Source organism: Phoenix dactylifera, chromosome 7 (assembly GCF_051530095.1).
Source record: "Phoenix dactylifera cultivar Ajwa chromosome 7, Ajwa_hap1_PhDact_Kaust_v1.1, whole genome shotgun sequence".
NCBI lineage: Eukaryota > Viridiplantae > Streptophyta > Magnoliopsida > Arecales > Arecaceae > Phoenix > Phoenix dactylifera.
The window spans coordinates 32308159-32328654 of NC_143196.1; the positions used below are offsets into that span (position 1 = coordinate 32308159).

At 35.9% G+C, this 20496-nt stretch overlaps 1 protein-coding gene across 4 annotated transcripts; it reads left to right on the forward strand.

The window, feature by feature from the left end:
- The first annotated feature begins 7885 nt into the window (after window positions 1–7885).
- Window positions 7886–15958, forward strand: LOC103713668 (nuclear transcription factor Y subunit A-3-like). 4 transcript variants are annotated; one of them, XM_039127129.3, is made up of 6 exons: window positions 7886–8205; window positions 11811–12198; window positions 13546–13658; window positions 13790–13861; window positions 14944–15114; window positions 15391–15958. In XM_039127129.3, exons 2-6 carry the CDS (start codon window positions 11868–11870, stop codon window positions 15751–15753), a joined length of 1050 nt encoding a protein of 349 aa, XP_038983057.3. In that variant the 5' UTR covers window positions 7886–8205; window positions 11811–11867; the 3' UTR covers window positions 15754–15958. The 4 variants fall into 4 exon arrangements, with proteins under 4 accessions (XP_038983057.3, XP_038983059.3, XP_038983060.3 ...); XM_039127131.3 differs by having other exon boundaries at window positions 11900–12198; XM_039127132.3 differs by having other exon boundaries at window positions 8000–8205; window positions 11889–12198.
- The last annotated feature ends 4538 nt before the right edge of the window (window positions 15959–20496 follow it).

Below are 20496 nucleotides of genomic sequence, written 5' to 3' on the forward strand. Positions count from 1 at the left end.
TTCTAACTTCTCCATTTACATGCTGTTAAGCTAGATCTAACCTAGCTAGGAGATGGTTAATAGTGAAAGATGGGTAGGGAGATGATGTAGTAGAGGGGAAGATCTCATCATGGGCGGCATTCATCCGGCACTGAATCGGTTGACCGAAAACCATTGATGGCCCATGTTGAAGAACCTTCCCCTCCACTCAACAGTGGCTTCCCCTTTCCATTAAAACCCTAGATCTAAAAATCCAAAGATGAACCTACCTCTCGATTCATGGGGAGGGTCCTCGGCTCGTGCAAGTCCGGTTCCATGGGTGAAACCGGCTTGACCTAGACCGGAGGTGGTCGGAGCAGACGAGCCGAAGGGGGATCTTCCCGTTGTGGCCGTCGTGACACCGTTGCGCCGACCGCAGGTGTCGGCGTGCATCACCGGCTTCGGCCGATTCTGCCGCTCTGCGACGGGTGGCCGTGCTCCATCTCCTCCACCGGAGGTGGAGGAGGAGAGCTCCCGATTGGGCCGTGGCTGCTGCAGGTGGAACCACGGCCGCCGCCGGTTGGCTGCAGCACCGCCGGTTTCGGGCCGACCGCCTCCCGAGTGCCTTCCGAGCTCACCTCCTAGTTTCATGGGAGAAGAGGAGAAGAGGAAGAGGAGATCGGGAAGGGAAGAAGAAAGAAAGGAAGAGAAGGTTCGGGAAGGGAGGAGAAGAAAGAAAAAGGAAAAGAAGAAAGAAAAGAAAAAGAAAAGAAAAAGAAAAGAAAAAGAAAAAGAAGAAAAGAAGAAAGAAAAAATAAATAAAAAATGGTTGTGGGCCGAAATGGGCTTGATTCCGAAGTGGGCTTCAAATAAACTTGGCTTTAGAAGCTTGAAGCCGGGCTGGGCCCTGATTCAAGCCTAGTGTTCTTAAAACCAAAACTAACTGGGCTTGAAGAGCTCAAATTTTAATATAGGGACTAAATTGAATATATTTTGAGGCTAGGTTCCCTTTAAATTAATTAAAAATGATACGGTTTAATTATATATTAACTAATTGTATTTCTGGGCCTGAATACAAATGGGCCCAGTAATTGAATCAGGCCAAGGGCCTGATCCAGAACCCAATTAAACTTTGGGCCTAAATGCAAGTGGGCCCTGACCTAAACCAGAGAGCAATTGGGTCAAACCCGAACCAGAAGGTGAACCAGACCTGAACCAGGAATTTAATCAAATCCGAACCAGGAAGTAGATTAGACCAGAACCAGAAATTAAATTGGGCCATGGGCCTGAACCAGAAATTAAATTGGGCTATGGACCCGAAAATGAAATTGAATCCTATGGATGGGTTGTAAATGACTTTAAGATTATAAATAAATAGAAATTAAATGTGCAAGTGACATGTAATTTAATGATCTTGCTAGGTATTGGAGAATTGGCATTTGGTGAGCAAATTAAAGTAAGTAACCTGTCTTAATCTTATTATGGATCATGTATCGCGTTATATAAGATGAAAAGGTATTATTTATGCAATTGGAATTATGTATAAGAATTGTGGAAAAAGTACCTGATATAATCTTATGTTTTATTAAATACTTGTGATTACTCGATTATAAAATTGTATATGATTATTTATGTTTTCACAAAATTAGGATAAGCATGTGTTAGCAAATGATTACATGATTTTGGATACATAGCATCCATCATTATTATTATTATTATGTTATGTACACATGATTATGATGATGTAGAAAGATGCATGGAAAAATAAAGTTTTCAGCATGATCATGAGTTTTATTAGCATGATGCCATTATTCACTTTCCAATGGATCTATGAGAAAAGATTTATGAAAAGCATGATATGTTTTAAGAACTCTCAGATCGCTATGTATGACCCCCGCCAGTGGGTAACAGTAACTAGGCATATGACCCCCACCAGTGGGTAAAAGTAACTTGGCTTTACGACCCCCGTCAGTGGATAATAGTAACTGGAAGATGACCCTGCAGTGGTAAAGGCCTTGCCGTGGGAATAAGAGCGGCCATAGCTACACTACCATCTGAGAGTATGAATTTCAAAGTATGGAATAATGACAAAAGTTTTATGATGCATAATCATATTTATGAAGTTGCATAAATGGACTTGCATAGTTTATGACTGGTTGGATTATATGAAATGTTTACTTTATTACTAGCACAGATTTCAAAACATGAATAATGACAGCACAGATTCAAAGCATGAATAATGATGAGTATGGATTTCAAAGCATGGAATAAAGACAAGTTTTAAGTCTGGTTTGATTATATGTTGTATAAAGTGTTTACTTTATTACAACCTTTAGTTTCTTAAAATAATGCACTAGTATGAAGAATATTATGCTTGATCCGATAAGATTATGTTTGTTTACTTACTGGGCTTTATAGCTCACACCATTTTATTTATGTTTTTACAGATGAATAGGAGATGATAGGAACAAGGAGCGTAACATGCTCCAGGGTTATGGAAAAGACGAATGTTAAATGTAGATATTGTTTTTAGAAGCTTTGTATGCATTTTAATACATGAACATTTAATGACTTTCATGAATATAGTTGTTTACAATTTGAAGTTTTAAAGTGGCTGCGTGTTATTGTATGCTTAACTTGGCGATAACACGGCCGTGTCATGAACCGAATTCAGGGCGTGACAGAGACCACCTTGTTTAGTGGAGCTGGCTTGAAGAAAGGCAATGTGTTATTTACGTTCTTGAATAGTAAAAATGGTTCAGACTTTAAAAAATAAATATATTTATACTACTTAATTAATTAAACGCACCGTAGATGTCCAATTTTTTTCTGGGTGAAGCTAATATTAACCAGCTACCAACTTGTTCTAAGATAGGTCTCATGCGTATCCTATCACAATAGCTAGATTCACCTTTCTCTATTTTTTTTTTTCTTGCACCAAGTAAAAATGGTTTGGGTGCCAAACAAAAGGTAGCACGAAGCCTACCACTCCGATTTAGATTTGTAGATATACACTATAAAAATTCAGACATTGCCGACACTTTCTAATGTATATACTGACGCTTATAAGCATTGGTAGTTTTATTTCCAAAGCTTTCTAAAGCATCGTAAAAACACCAACTATGTTGGCATCAAAAATCAACTTATCGATGCTTTTTGTTATAACCTATGGTTGGCATGGTGCGATTACATGCGAGTAGGATGACCCGGGCCGACGTAGAAGGCCATAAGGATCGGCTTATACTAATTAGCTAATATATTGTTAGATTTTTTTTCCTTACAAAAATGTTAGATGGCTGAATTCAACTGGATGCAAGTCCGCATAAATCTGGAGACATGATTAATTGTTCAACACCTTCGTTAAAATACATCGCGTGTAAATAAGATATCATATCATGAACTTTCCCATCATATAACGTAAAACTCCACAAGTTTGGTTTTACGTCAAGTTTAATATTGTCTTATATTCTTCATGCAGACGAAGACTTAGCACTTCCTTGCACATTGCACCAACTACTCCCATGTGTAATAAAAACACTTTGCACATTCCACCAACTGCTCCCATCTGCAATAAAAAACAAAAAAAGTTTTTCTCTCCAAAATATTTTTTTAAAAAAAATAATTTTAAAAAAATATAATGGCCAAAAAAATAATTTTGATATTTAATTGATCATAAGAAAGTTGTATATTTCAGAGTAGCTTATATTTGGTTAAGTATCTACTTTCTTAAAAAAATTATGCCAAATATCTATTATATTTTTAATAAAAAAAATAATTTTATCCTTAAATTTTGATGGCTTACGAATAGTTCAAAAAAAAAAAACTCAATTCTCAACTAATGGAAAAATAACTTTTTTTATGTCATTTGTGGATTTTTTTTTTATAAGATAGAAATCTTATTTTCATGCGAATGCTATTTTTTCATCTCTCTTCTTTAAAAACTACATCCAAATAAAAGATTTTTCTTCATTTTTCTATTGACTATATATATATATATATTTTTTTTACGAACCAAACAAGTCATCAAATCAGTTCTTACTCTAAAAGATATTTAAAAAAATTATTTATTTATTTATAAATTAGAATAAAAGGCAAACTATATAATTATAATAATTGACACTCTGCGAAGAACGAAAAGTTTACTTTACACTACTTTGCTGAAAAAAATACATTGACCAATTAATTTAATGAAACGATTCTAATCAAATGGCGAATCAAATTCCTCCATATTTAATTTCACGTGTGTAGCACGTGACAGTGGGATGGAATAGACATCCATGAGTAGATTACTCCATCCTTTTATTAAGAAAGTGAAGCTGATGCATCAATTTACTTCAGCTGCCTCCATGGTTTGAAGATTTTGCAAGAAGCTGATGCATATGGAGTGGGCTATATGAGAAATGGTTAGGTTCAATTTAGTGTAACTATTAGGGGTTGCGATGCCTAATCTATTTAACTTATTTAAATAAACAAAAAAAAGTAAAACCGGAACAAAGCATAAAAGCTTGGTGAAGAAGCTCGAAAGTTTTTATGGCATTATCACACGAGGAAAACCTTTCAATGCTCGATGGCTATCATTAAAAAACTTGATGCCGATCAATAGCAATATGTCTATCTTATTCGATAAATAGTCATCGAGTACTGCATAACACTCTGTGTTGCAAACTATATACCATAAGAATCAGTGCTTAGAGAATACATTTCGAGCACGACTAAGTCACGGTCATTGGAGGTCTATTTTTAAGGTTAGCATCAATCACATATCAACATCTCATTAGGGTCAATACAACACATGTTAGCACCAACCACTAGTATTGAAAGTTTTGAGAAAACGAAGCATTTTCCATTAAAAAAGGTCCATTGGACTCGGTCGGTCATGTACGTCCAAACCCTTGCAAGGGGAAACGAGCCAAGAATCGAATCAAAAGCTGGCCTTGGGAATACTAAACATGGTATCTTAAAAATCCAAAACCATATCAAATAAAATAAATTATTTTAATTGACACTTGAATCCTTCTCTTGGCCAGTGAACTTATCCAAGAACATCCAAGACTTCCATCCATATGTCTTTTGTCTGCATTGTAATTCTTGCACTTGTTTTTTTTTTGGGTGTCTTAAAAATCCAAAACAAATAACAGTGAGAAACAACAAAACATACCTAATTTTTCATTTGGATAGCATTTTACCCTTTTTATTTGGGAAAAATGGGCAGAGCCATACCTAATAGATCAATGGTGATCCTGAGACTATGGCTGGATTTAAACAGGCTTAAGTGATCACTCTTCATTTTATGCAAGTCAAACTTTGAAGAAAAGTCAAAGATCATTGCAGGGATAAAATGTCAACTTTTTTTAAAAGGAAAAGAAGTGGAACGATTAGCAATTTGCGAGGTACCAATCATTTATTTGTTCCCTTATTAGTTTTGTAATTACACTACTTGATTAAGATATAAAGTTTGGTGGCACCATTGGAACAGGAATAAAAAGATAGCTTTGACCTGCTATTGAGTGAATAACAAAAATTGAAACCAGGGTAATCCTCTTCTTTTTTCTGAAAAACAAAAACTTAATTCATCTTGTTTAGGTGTTAATGAATACTTAATATGTGATCTAACTTATTAATATTAATACAAATGATGATATTTAACGGTATTTGAGATATCAAGAATGTTAAGCACTGAACCTTGTGGTGGTCTTTTGAGTAAGATTTTTCTGTCACTCGAATACTTCTTCATTTGGAGGTCCTTGAGCCTTATTTGACGTGGACTGGATGTTTTATCTTGTCCACCAATAAAATCCAAAGGAATCCAGCTAGTCATTACGTTGTCCAAGTCGATCTTAAACAAACCTAGACAGATGCATGCTTAAAGATTTTACTCAACATAAACATTTTTTGTTTAAATCAAAAGGAGGTTAAAAAAAAAGTTGACAATTAGAAGGTGTTAGTGAAATAAATTATGCAAAATGTAATAATTTGCAAAGAGAGACTAGAGAAAAGACAGTTAAGGAATTCACAGTTTTTTTATCAAAAAAAAAAGATATTTTTTTTTCCTCTCTTTTCCAAGAGGCAAGGTATCTAATCTACAAATGCTTCAATCTCACTTCTTCTCTTTTTTTTTTCTCCCGTACAATGGCGCTTCACACCTAATGGATATGGGCACAACCAACAAAATCAAAAAAAAAAGATGGCATAAAAAAAAAAATAGACATGTGGTTCTTCCAAAAAAAAAAAGCCATTGGAGTAATGAGCTTCATAGATAGTCATCCAGTCAGCTGCAGTATTTGTTCTTCAATCTCACTCTTTATTGTCATGAAATCCCATGCTTTGCCAGAACACCAACCAACATGGAACCATAAGGATTTCTATTGCTAGGCCTTGCAGGACAAAATACAAAACAAAAATGGGAAGGACGATATCAACATACGCACCTAACCAAACAACATATTTATTTATATTTATAACTCTTACTCTTTCTCATTGATTAAAAGATACAAAGTTTTGGTGGTTAGGGCCTACCGGCAATACTAGGAAACCTTTTAAATAAATCTTTACATCAGTGACGATAATGCCCTCAATTTACGAGGGGGTAACACTAAATGAGCAAGGGTGATGATGTCTTTTCATCTCCATCTTTGGACCCGCACGCGAACCATCCTTTTCGTTCGATGGGTCAAGTCGATTGACCCGGATCTACAGTCGTAGGTCCCTATCCTACGGCCCCTTACCACGCTCACCAAGGCCAGTTCAGAAACCCACTCTTCTTAAATATTACCATCCTTACCACACTCGTTTTGTGCTAATGGGATATTGGTTGGGGTAGAAAAAAAGCATCTTTGCTTCTGGCATTCGTTTTTATATATATATAGTCCTACATTGATTATTCATTAGGTAGATTCTAATCCAAATAATATCTTCTGAATAATTTTTTTTGGGTGAAATCTCATATTATGACAGAAATAGTATCAAAGCAGATCTAACCCATAGCCTATGTGGATTGAGGGATACATGAGTTCATAGAGACTTGCTATGAACTGATCGTGGTGTTTGTGATTGGATTTGAATGGATTTGGATCCATAGCTCCCTGAGGACGCCAAAGCTTAGATAGAGAAAGTATGTGAGGATCCGTGCAGGCATGTATTTAGTCTCATATCAGTTATCTGCTGGGCAGATCTCTGGATATTTATACATGATCAAAAAAACCTAATAATATCTTCTGGTTAACCTTTTTGAAGAACGAATTGTCTGAATAGATTGGATCGCTGTGACCACCATGAATGCACTTGATGCTTGAAAAATATCTCATACCGATTAGCTTCAAGATTTTTCATCTTCATAGATACCACCAAGCAAGCAAACACACTCCCATACTTGCACAAAAGCATGACAAGTGTAACTACATATACGCATGCCAGGTGAGGCTGTGGCAATGAAGGCATGCATCATGGCATAGCCAACCGCTTTATCTCCGACAACATTAACTCATGCATACTTTTTCATCAATCCATTAGTTCACATGCAGAGTGAGGCTTCTTGGATTATGCTAGCTCTACTGCCCATAGTATATTTGCAACATGGTTCGATGTCATAATTAAATATCATTAACAACTAAATATTTTTTCCATTGGCAAATTGTAACATTCCATAGAAAAAACAAATTTATGATGCAATTTTAACTTATCAAATTGGTGTAGATTTGTTTGTGGTGGGTTTTTCAGAGCTTGCTTGGGTGTCCTCTGCCCCTGACCCGGAGAACAGGGGGCATGAGTCATCGTCAAGTCCCCTCCATCTGGAGCCAGTCCAAGGTAAAGTTACAGGTGGCGGCAGGGCGCAGGGACTAGGTGTCCCCTATGCCATTTAAGCTAATAGCACCCAAGGCCAAGGGCATTTGGAGAGGCATATGATTACATCGAATACTAATAATTTATTAGAAAACAGAGGAGGGAGAAAGCAGGGGAGAGGGCGGCTGCTGGTGTTGGAAGTGGTGAGATACCAAAGTTTTCGTCTTTTTCAAGTAATTAGAAAATCATAAATGAGAGAGGTGGCGTAGTATATGTGGGAAGAGAGAGATATTAATTAAAGCTTTTAACTTTTTCTTATGCGTTTGTTTTTATTTTATCTGCTTGAAAGGAGGGAGAGGGAGAGCGGGGGCAGAGAAGAGGAGAGGCAGGGGAGGAGGACGAGGAGGGAGGAAGGGAGGCAGGAGGAGCGAGGGGCTCCGAGAAAGGGGACATGTCCCCCTCCAAAAGGTCTTCCCCTTGCCCCAAAATCGCTCCTTTATTTACCATTCCGCCCTGCTCTGCTTTAGCCTTTGCTTTCTGGCCTCTGTTTTGTGATTCGCCATGAGTTCTTTTGTGTTCCTTTTGGTTTCTGTTTTGTGGCCCCGGGAAATTTTTTTTCCGAGAAGGAGTTTTCCGTTTGTTGGTCGAAAGCAAAAGAGTTTCTGTGTCACTATTTTACGTTTTTATGTGAAAGTTTTGGTCTTCTTCTGGCAGATTATGTTTGTGTTGTGCGTCTTGGCTTGTTGATTTCCTCTTCTTCCTTGTAATATATGTTCTGGGATCTGTTTGATGGGTTGGATTTGTGTCCGTGGTCTCTTCATCCTAATGATCTCTCTCTCTCTCTCTCTCTCTCTCTCTCTCTCTCTCTCTCTTCCTCTCTCTCTCTCTCTCTCAGTATTAGTAGTATGTTGCTTTTGGTTTCTGCTTCCTAGCCCTGTGATGGCTTCATCGCCCCATGTTAATTTAGTTTTTGTTGGGCGTTGAATGCTGTGTTGGTTGGAATCTTTTAGCTTGTCAAAGCTTTGTATTCCTTTTGCAGTTGATGCACATTTTTGTGGTTTTCGCTTTATCTAAACATTGGAGCCAACAATTTTGCTGGTGGAGTGCTGGATTTTGCATTTAGGGCTGCGGATTTTTGATGGCTCTCTCAATTGGTCATGCTGGATTACAATTTTCGGATTTTGATTGCAGTAACTGAAATCGTAGGGCGTGTATCGGTCGCCATTTTGTTGTCAATAGCCAAGGCCATTCACCTTCTTTGAACAAATAAACGCCTGAATTCTAAATAGGAAGGAGGTATATGAGCATGGTGGGCTGTCGGCAAAACTAGATGTAGTTTTTCTTTTTCTAGAATTTTGTTGATATGTTTTTGACTTTTCTGTAAGAAAAATTTTGCTTGTCTTGAAATATGGTCAGGTCCTAACATTTCTGTCACTCGAAATGGTGAAGCTAAGAAAGGACATAAATTATATTCTTCATTGAAATTTTCTATATCTAATGAAAGAAGGTGCTTGGAATTGTATATCATTCTCATTTGCAGTTGCATGCTTTATCTGCTACTTTCAATGACTAAGGTGTTATGCATTTGTTGATCGGTGGCCATGGTGGCAAACTCAATGTTTTTTGGATTCTCATGACTTTGTCCCAAGAAAGAGTTTCAAATTTTCATAAATTATCTGGAATATATAGAGAGGAGAGAATTGGAAAACTAATAGACCTTCTTGTGCTTGGAAACAAGTCACAAAGTGGATTTGTGAAGTGATCTACAATCAATTTAAGAGGCATTTGTATGTAATCTGGGAGACTAGTCTACTGCATGGGGCAGTATGGATCTATCTAAACTGTGTCTAGCTCCATTTTGTGGAACAGTTGTCGCCTTTAATGGAGATAAATGGAGCTATATGAAGTGATAAATCATATGAAAAATATTATGGGAGAGCAATCTGATGCTGGTATGGGACTTTCTTCTTTCATCCTTTATGCGTGTACTTGTCACGTTGCCTCTACAGCTTGCTGTTCTACTCAAGCGTACAAAGTGCAGACTAAATTCAACGCATCTTGGCTTTTTGATGGAGATTAAACAAAGGGAATAATAAAGCTTCTGGCAACTAGTGCAAAGAAAAAGTGAAGCTTGTCGAAGGAAAAACTTATTGATGTTCTCGTATTTGTTGAAATGCGAGTATATGAGCCATATGATTTGGGATGGAGCTGTTGTGGTTGTATTCACATAATTGTTCAAGCGTCTTGATTTTGAGCATAAATTTTAAGACAACAAAGATTTTACTCATTTCTTTTTATTGATTATTGTGAAGATTCATAGGCTTATCTCAAAACCATTTAGTAGCAGTGATTTGTTCAATCCCTCTCAAAATCTAGAGGCATTTTAATAACAAGAAGACAGGCATCATGCTTACACAAACTAGATGCCCCGTAGCATAAAGACTTGCTTCTTTCTTGATAATATAGTGGGCCACTTTCCCATATAGTTTCTCTTTCTTTCTTTGATGCTGCATGGCTCTGTGGCGAGGATTCAGGATCATGGTGATGAAAAGGACATGGTATATACATGCCTCTTAGATTAAACGTGCGAGATTTGCATGTAAACCCCAAGTAATAGAGTTGATTTAGCTGTGGCTTATTAGAAAGCAAAATTACCAAGAGATTGCACAGTGTTTACAGGACCTCTTGGATGGGCAGTGGGAAATTTCATGGTCAATTATGCCCACAAACACTATAGTAAGTTAGGGATATTCTTGGGTATAGCTTTCCCAAGAATCTTGTTGAATATCCTAGGAGAATCTAGAGAAGACCAGAGCGCTATAAGTAGGCTATGGAATGATGGAATGTGTTTGAGCACTCCAAGGAGATATTTGTGTAGTTATACGGAGTATGCTGTGAGTGAAATTACACTTTGGTATACTTATCCTAAGATCGTTTGACATGTCACATGAGAATCTAGCGAAGAGTGGAGTGTTTGAAGGGGGCATGGAGAAGGTTCTGGAGTGCTGCAGAGTTTGTTACGAACAGACAACTTATTGGGTCATTAAAATTTAAAAGTTCTTACAGTTCTTGTAACCTTGTCGAGCGGACCGGGGGGGGGAGTGTAGGCGGCGAGGGGAAGGATTTGTTTAGATTTATTGTAGATTTTATTGCAAGTTATTTGAAATCTTATGCCTAATTTAAAATGAATTTGCCGAATTTTCAATAACACATTTTGAGATGAGAAGTTACCTTTTCTCTCTAGCTCTTTTCTGTCCGGATGTTGGATGTTAAGTTGCTCTGATCATCAGAGGGACACTTTAAGATTTAAATGAATGAATATTTTGTGCCCACACTCCCCTTTAATTTCCTCTTATTTTTCCTCCTCTTCTATCTTTTCTTTTCATTTCTACCTAAGTATACAACAATAAACTTGTTTCTCAACAAAAGATGGAAGGAACATGCTGTTTCGAGATTAATTTTGAATATAGAGCCCACATTTTTTTTTTGCTCATAGCAAAGGAGTCTTGCACATAATTAATTTTTGTTATGTGATTTCCAAGTTAATAAATCAAGAGGTTTGATATCAAAGCTTCAAACATACAACTTGAAAAAATAACGTATTAGTCATTCTTATTCCTAATTTTTTTAGAAAAAATTATATGGCCTGTATAGGCTTCCAACTGGACTGCTTTTAAAAACTACAACTAATACCTGCAATATGTTCTTTTTTTGATTTTGATCGTTAGTATCTAGTTTGATGTTTTTTCCCAGATTAGGTACTTATGCCATTTATTAGTTTCTCTTTGTGTATTTGTTCAATTCTAACTTTGATATCTATTGGGCCTTTTCTTACCATTCTATAAAATGTACTTTGGTAACTCCTGATGTATGGTTTAATATGTTTATTTCAGTCTTCCAATGATACTGCCCTCTTGTTTATAAAAATTCATTCAATTGTGCTGGAATATGTATATCAAGTTCTTTGTGACAGTGGTTTAGGATGATATAAATTCTGGATTGCAGTTTTCTTATGTTCCTTTCAGTGCATGATTATTTAAATAGCTTGGTTTTTTATTATAACAATATTGCAGTAAAAGCAAGAAGCGTGCAACATCTCTTAGGACTTGCAATATCTGTGGAACTGAGAGATGCCTCTTAATAATGTAAAGGCTTATGACAGGCAACCCTTTAGCAACAAATACTCAGAGAGTAGTTTAGTCCGTTCAGCATCAAATTGTGTAGATAATTGCGCATCCTGGTTGAATTCAAGTGGTTCAAGCTTTCCACAATCATCTTATTTCACAAACATATATATGAACATGGACTTCCTGGCACAACATGGTAATCAGATAAAGCAACTGGGTGGCCAAATCCCTGACCAGGACTCATCGTCAACTCAATCAACTGGTCAATCTCATCAAGAAGTGTCTGGAACAAGTGAAGGCAACCTTCATGAGCAGCGTGTTTCAGCGCAAGCTGGTATGACCTCTAGCAATGTCACATGTGTTTTTCTGTTAAATTATGAATCTGTAATTTAACTATTATTCTTTTGTTTCTTATCTTCTCTTTAGATTTGGTAAACTATGGTGGTGTGAAATCCTTAGTGATGGTGAAGCTCAGTTTTACTGTAGCCAATTCTTTTACCATTTTTTACTTTTTCCTCTTGTTATGTACTTACTTTAGAAGAACATTACTTGATAAAAGTTGTTCTTTTTGGTTCCCAATAATTGTTGATAAGCAGTCAAAGACAGAGGCAGTTATTTGTGAGCATGACTACTTCCTATTTTTGCTAATTAAATTGAATCTAACATGTGCAGTTTTATGTTGTGGAAGTCTGGCTTTCTTATCAATGAGTTTGTATGTCTTGTCTGCTATATGCTCAGTGTTAGTTCAGGCGGTTCAGTTTATGCAAACCGATGCATTCTGGTACCTCTTTTGATTTAATTATAAAGACTTGTATTCATTCTAGTAAGTTGGATAGTGAACTTGAAATTATCTTACAGAAAGTTCAGTTGACAGCTACGATATGTAAAAGGACCAGTCACCATGATTAGGCCTTGTACTCAGCCTTAACAAACAGTGAAGTTGATCGTTATGATCTGTACAACGATGTTATCATAATTCAAATGAATATTTCAATATTTTAGCTAATATGCTGTTAATTTCACTTCAACCTGTTTCAGCTTGAAAATCTCAGAAACCAAACACAAATTAATTATCTTGACCCAAAGACAGCTGAAAAAAGGTTCCAACTTCAAAATTTGGCATTTTAAATGAAACCAAGTGCTTTAAGATCTCTTGTTCCGCACCCCCCCCCCCCCCCCCCCCCAACTTTGGTTTTGCCAGCTATGTATTGTAATATTGTAACTTCATGTGATAAAACTTTTGTATACTGTGAAAACAAAATCATGACTAAGTGCCTAGTGCAATCTTAGAGATATTGTAATTTCATGTGATAAAACTTTTTTATACTGTGAAAACAAAATCCTGACTAAATGCCTAATGCAATCTTAGAGATGATCAATGGCACAAAATATGTTCTTCAAGTTTTGATCTGGGGAGTTCTCACGATACAAAGAAGTTTTGCGGCCAATTTATTGGCAATAAGCTGGCAGCTTGGCAGTCATTATTATTTATTCAATTGTGAATGGTATTCTAAGTCACTGATTTGACCTTGTGTGCATATATAAGGTGGTAGTTGTTGTGAAATATATTTTTTTGAAACTTATATCTTAGGCTTTCTTTTTCTCGCAATGTAATGAGGTCTGCCATTGTGCCACCAGATGTAAGCCATCTGATGCTGGGCGTTTTTTTTTTCCCACTTAGGTAATGCTAATACATGTGGAAAGCGGGTTGAGGGTCACATGAACTCAGGTTTATCTCTGGGGACTCCAGAAGCTGCCTTTGTACCTCCAAGACCCGATTATAGCCGGCCTTTTGTAAGTTGATGCCATATTCTTGAAATTTTAAGTGGTCTTGACTGCTTTAGACCGTTTGTAACCACATATTTCTGTGTTCATGTGTATGCTTCAGCATATGCTTGATGGTTATTGTGGTGTTTCTGTAACAGGCTTGTGTCCCTTACCCTTATGCTGATCCAAGCTTCGTTGGCATGCTGGCTGCGTATGGGTCACATGCAATTGTATGTATTATTGAGCATGTTCTTCCTTTTTTTTCTTTTTAGCAACAGAAAATGGCAACTTGACCTTTCTTCAGGCAAGGTCGAACTCTTCATTATGCATGCCCATTGCTTTACGCCTTCCATAGGCTCAAACATTTTGAGTAATGAATGGAAATTTGTTTGGAAACTGTTCTCCTGAAATGTGGAGGAGAACAAATTTGGTATTTTATTCTTAGGTTTATGTTGGTTTTAGTCAGGGCATTATTTAATGGTTTCAAGGTTATTATATCATTCCATCATTACTAATAAAATGCTAGTGCTACAACCAATGATATTTTATAAAATAAATACCTGTAGAAGTCATTAAGAGACATCCGCTTTTACTTTTCAGTGATATATAAGACTTCTTGTGAAACGATAAGATCAATGCAATCGAAACTGCATTTGTGACAGAAACATCAACAACATTACTTGTCGGGTGGCCTTTAGGTTAAGCCAATATGGACCTGCTATAATACAAAGGTTGAAACATGGGCCAAGGATGGGAATGGCATTAGTATTTTGAAGCCATGACTCTTACCTACGTGCTTGTTGTATACTTTTTTTTGTCAATTATCCTAATATTTGTCTTCCATAATTGAGCCAAAATACAGTCAAAAAATATAATTTATTTGAACTTAAAAGATTTTTTTGTCTTTCGAATTGGTAAATAGAGAGAGCTGGAACCAAAAGTTCTTTCCAGTCTCTCATCTTTTTGCCGGAAGTATGTTTGGTTGAACTTAAAGAATATTTCAGGGAATGTGTATTTCATTCCGAGCTCATTAGTTCTTCCTCCACTGTATCGTCTATGTCAATGCTTTGCCTTTTCAGTTTGATGTTACCTTATATTTATGCCTTAACCAGTGATTCTTGTCATTTTGATGAGTGAGTGGCATCAGAAGCTTCAGAAACTTAAGATTTCTGCTTTTATTCAGGCATGAACTCATATTATTACTCTCTTTAGTTATAGGATTTTATTCATGCATCCTCCACGAGACAAGAAGTTTTCTATATCATCCCAGCTGTACTGATCTTGGTCTGCTGTGCAATTGAACTTCACCCAGATTCATCCCCAAATGATGGGAATGACACCTTCTTCTCGTGTTCCATTGCCTCTTGAGCCTGCAGCGGAGGAACCCATTTATGTCAATGCAAAACAATACCGTGCAATACTACGAAGGAGGCAGCTGCGTGCAAAGTTGGAGGCTCAAAATAAACTCGTCAAAGTTCGAAAGGTATAAAATTTTTTAATCTTAAGCTTGGTCTCAGTCCTTTTGGGGTTGATGTTGTGTTAAAATTATCTCCTAAGCAATACTTATGAATGTAAGTTTCTATAGCATGATTCCTTAGAAATTTGGCCAAGATCACCCTACCAAATTCCAAACGCTGCGTTGTAGCTTCTACTTGTTTTCCTCTTTCAAATATGATCGATGGTCTCAAGATGTCATATGGTGGTTCAACATGCCTTAATTTGTTCCAATTGCTCTCCTATTTTTTTCTGCTCCCCCCAGCCATACCTTCATGAGTCTCGGCATCTTCATGCAATGAAAAGAGCAAGGGGATCTGGTGGGCGCTTCCTAAATATAAATCAACTCCAGCAGCAGCAGCAGCAGCTCCAACCTTCCGTTACCACAGGTCTTGAGAATGTCTCGGGCTCTAATCTCCACTCTGAAAATGGTCCTGTTGGTTCGTCTGCCACTCCTACGAGCTCCGATGTTACAAGTGTTTCCACCAGCGGAGGCATGCTGTTAGGACAGCAGGATCACCTCGGCTTTTTGTCCGCTGATTTCCGCTCCCATGTTAGAGGGAGTACTCAAGGTGGAGGTGGCATGATAGGCAACGGATCCCAACCTCGGATTACCATCATGCAGTAAACAATAGGAATTGGCTCGATGCTGTTTCCCTGGCAATTCATCCTTGGCTTATGATATTTCATCAGAAATGCTTTATTTTCCAATGCTAGCAAAACTCGATAGGACTCCAAAACTGAACCTTCACATTGTAATTTAAGTGCTTGACATGTTTTGGTTATGTTTATGGATAAATAGATGTATGAGTTCCTCAGATTTTATCCTTCAATGTTTAGAACAACATGTGGAATTGTATCCTCTAAATATTAGATTTTCTCTCAGGGACTGAATTGGAGGGTGAGAATTTCAGGTTAAAGACCCATTGGCTGATGATGGACCAGATGGTTCTTCAGGCTGTTATATCTGCTCTGCTCCATCCATGCCCATGAATAATCCTAGCATTTCACAAATGACAACCAGGATACATACCCATCCATCTTTCATCAAATGCCTTAAATCTGTTGCCACCAAATGTTCCTCAAACCACTATTGTCAAGAGGAGGTTCGTCCAAGTTCGGAGTTCCTTCACAAGCATTTCAGGGTTGCAGTCCATTTTCCAAAGCGCAGCCATCATATTAATATGATAATGCATCAAGTGGTCAGGCATGGAAGAGCAAACTAGGCTTTTCTTTTGTTCTCTAACCAATATTTTGATTAGGATGTGCTAAAATATATTGGCTTGATTCAACTGCAGACTTTAGAGTGTATTTAGTTGCCTTGTTTGATACCTAACTGATAAAATACAGGGCTACTATGATAAAAGTTCTAGCATTTTTGAATAACATTAACCGGCAGCAACTCTCTCTCATTCTCTAAGACATTCTTTGAGACTATGCTGGTTATGATGGCATAGTATATGGGTGATGATGTACCATAATATATAAAAAAAATTATTTTGATGATGCACCATATAGGTGATAAAGTGGCATATAGGTCATGCTATAACATATAGGTACCAATGTGGTATAACAAATGAAAATTTCTGTTTTGATGATGCTCGCCGGGAGCCACATCATCATCTATATACCATAAATTATATTTTTGATCCTCTAACTTTCAAAAATACTTTTATATAATCTTTATTATTTAAAAAATTTTAATTAAATTTAAATATAGATATTAAGTCGAATAGTTAAATTTTATAACTACATAATCTAAAATATTACTAAATGAATGATAAAAAAAAAAAAAAGTTGCTAAAGAGTTTCTCTCTCTCTCTCTCTCTCTCTATATATATATATATATATATATATATATATATATATACTGTAGAGTGTCACATCCACAAAATGCTGTTTTATCATCTAGTTTGAGCAAGATGCTGAATAAAACAATAAATGCCGACTTGCTGATAAAATTGATACAAGTTTCTGGTGGATAATTGGACTAGTGACTGGCTTCCTGCATGTTGGCTAAATGTTCAACCGGAGAGGATTTTGTTCATCAAATTCTCTTCAAACATGCGTTGCATGCACCCAAGTTATTTCTTTTTGTTTATAAATGACCAACCTCCTTGGATAACTAATCATCAAGGCTATAATTCGCTTTTATAGCTGCTGAGGATTCCATTATCAAAAAAGAGTTTGTGATGCTAAATTCCAACAATCTGGAATAAGAAAACTTTCTTTCATAGTTTCGTGGCAATACGGTATATTTTGGAGCATACATGAGAAATCCTCATAGTTCAAACAAAAACAAAGAAAAGAAAAGAAGGTTCTCTATGTTTTTTGTTAGCACAACACCAAGGCATGAGAAATCCCAAAACCCCTCTCTGTTGCATTCGAATACGCAAGCACCAGGCGTGCAGTTGTCTGCAGCCACCTTCAGCACCACCATCTCAACTGCAATAATACATCACAACTTGCAAGCGTTACATTTAGATGAACATGAAAAGAAAGAATATATATGCATGCATAAACATAGACAAATCTTATATACATAGATACATGCAACACAATATAAGAATGCTACTATATATTTTGTCTTATCTTCAAATTTTAATGAAGCGTTTATTATATTTTTCAGAAATTTATATCATAGTACTGTTGGAGACTTTCCACAAAACTAATTTTGGTTCTCTTCCCTGCATAAAAATACCACACCAGATGGATATAGTTGTTCCCACATTCTTTTCATCTCTATTCTAATTAACTTCTCCCAAACTTTTATATCTCCATCTCTTTACATTAACCTCGCTATGAGCCTTATATTTTTATAAATGTATATTCTTTATCTCTATTTCAAAAATTTGACATTTATTTTTATTGTTCTCTATTTAACATATTAATACAAATATTTAAAACAAATCTTCATTAGAATAATAAGAAATAAAGGAATAAAAATAATGAAAATATAAGGGGGGAAAAGAGAGAGGCAGAGGGTAGCAACATGAGATCTAAAATCTTGATGATAATGTTTTCAAAAACAAGTTTAATAGAAAACAATAGAATAAAGCTTTAGTAGATCTCTTTTTCCCTCTCGTTAAAAAAAATAGGGTTCCAATTTCCATAGAATTTAACTAAAGTTTTTATTAAAAAATTAGAACCTAACCCAAGGTGTTAAAGGGTGTGATCATGAACATAAAATTGAAGATGGTTCTACAAAGAGCTATTCTACTGGTCTACAAGAGAAGTATGTGAGAAGAGCTTAGCAATTACCCCCGGCGACGACGAGGAGGACCAAGAGAAAATAGGAGAGCCTGGCCATCTTTGCTTTGCTCGGGAAACAGAGTAGAAGAAGGCGTATTTATAGTGCCAAGGATCAAGCTGGAGGAACGAAAAGTTCGAGATTTTTTTCTTTTTCTTATCGCATGCAAATCATCGCGAATACATTACCATATATGGAGTACAATAATTTGTGCGATTAGATTTTTAAGCGAACTGAGCGCTTTCATTGTTATTATTGATCTTAAACTTAAGGAGTAATTTGCTAATGTTGCTTTCCTAATTGTTTTATGTAATTAATTAGGTAAGGCAAAGATACATTCCAGCTGTATCCATGATTCTTTAGAAGATTTCATTTGATCCGATGAAAATCTTTATAGATTTCATTTGATCCGATGAAAATCATTTTAGATTTCATCATTTCTATATGCGAGGGAATAGCTGAGTGACGGATAGAGTTATTTCTATATGTGAGGGAATCGTAAAAATTATTGAAAAATCAACTCTAATTAATTATATTTGGAAGTCATGCAAAAGAAAAATAAAATCCAAATCTAACCTGCAGGCAAGAAAATAACTTATTGTGATTTAAACTCAACATAAGAAAAAATCTGTGGTGCTTGGAATTTCTGTATTTTCTTATTGATGCTACAAGATTAGGTGAGTACTTGCATAATGAACATTTAGAAAGGCAAAACAATACCATGTTCACAAAAGAAAAAAAATCCCAAGTCATGTAAAAAATAGAAAAAAAGAATTTTGTTCAAAAATATTCAAAAAGAGAAAAACTACCATGCACAAATCCAAAATAAGTTTCATGTAAAAAAGAAAAAAAATGGGTTCAAAAATTACATTCCCTTGCAATCCAAATTGGAACGAAATAAACAAGGTATTGTAACAGATTTCCAAATAAAGAGTTGAGGATAGACTAGATATTGTGGCAAGGGTGTTTCGCATCAAAATGAAACAATTTTTAAATAATGTGAAAAAATTATTTAAAAAAATACTAGCAAGTATGGAACTTAACAATATATCTTATTATTTTTAATTCCAAAAACTTTTAAAGTTATGCTTAAATTTTCATCATTCCCCGTGCATCGCACGTGTGTCATTCTTGTACCCTACTAACATGAAATAATTTTCATATTATTTCAATTTTTCATTATATAATAATAAATAAATTTATGAAATATTAGTAGTATTAGAAGGTATTAAATAATTTTCATGATTTGAACATAAATTGGTAAATTTTCGCTAAAGAGGAACAAATCATTATAAAATAGCAAAATTTAAACTTAAAACTTTATATATATAATATATGTCTCTCGCAAGAATAAATTACTTCATGAACCATCCATCCATGTATGGCATACATTGAGGGTATACCAAGAAACACCCTCTTTAGTAAGAGTTCTTAGTTTATTGGCTGATGTGCACAGTCATCGATACACATGGATCCCAACTCGTCAGTCTTAAGATTTTTTAAAATATGTTGCTTTTTTCTTACTCTTGATTCTGCTGGCCGCACTTACAACAACATGTTGCTTCTTCGGACCACAAATTCCAGCATTTCATAGCGCATACTTTAACAGTGCAGTCACGGTCCATGACACAAAAATCGCACACGGCTGCGCTCATCTTGGGCACCAACGTCTCAACTGAAATATATCACAACATCTGAGTACTAATTTGCATGAATATATAAGCAAGTCAAGAGAAAATACATTCATCTTTTTTTTCTTTTTCCCTTTTTTTTTAAAGATATAATACTGTGGGAATGGCACTGTCTTGGTTAAACCTGGATCCTCTCCATTATTAGTTATATTAAACACCTATGAGTCTCAATTAAACATAATGTTATATCTGTAAGATATCATATAACATAATATAGATCTATAAAAAGGAGTAAAATATGTTAGAGGAAAATGATATCTAAATAACTTCTTTGGCATTATAAATAATGTAATTGCTGCTGTTATTTTAATTGTAAATCCTGGTTTGAGTTAGCCTTATGGTCCTTTAACCTTTTAGTGGTGTCGGTCCGGTTAATGGTTGAACCGCCCCCACAACCCACCCTGAGCCAGACCGAACCGGAAGGAACCGG

Excerpts from the sequence above, each read along its gene's own strand:
- LOC103713668 (XM_039127129.3), top strand. The coding sequence starts at position 11,868 with ATGCCTCTTAATAATGTAAAGGCTTATGACAGGCAACCCTTTAGCAAC. Across the intron at positions 13,659-13,789 it reads CCGATTATAGCCGGCCTTTT|GCTTGTGTCCCTTACCCTTA; the intron begins GTAAGTTGATGC and ends TTTCTGTAACAG. Across the intron at positions 15,115-15,390 it reads AACTCGTCAAAGTTCGAAAG|CCATACCTTCATGAGTCTCG; the intron begins GTATAAAATTTT and ends TGCTCCCCCCAG.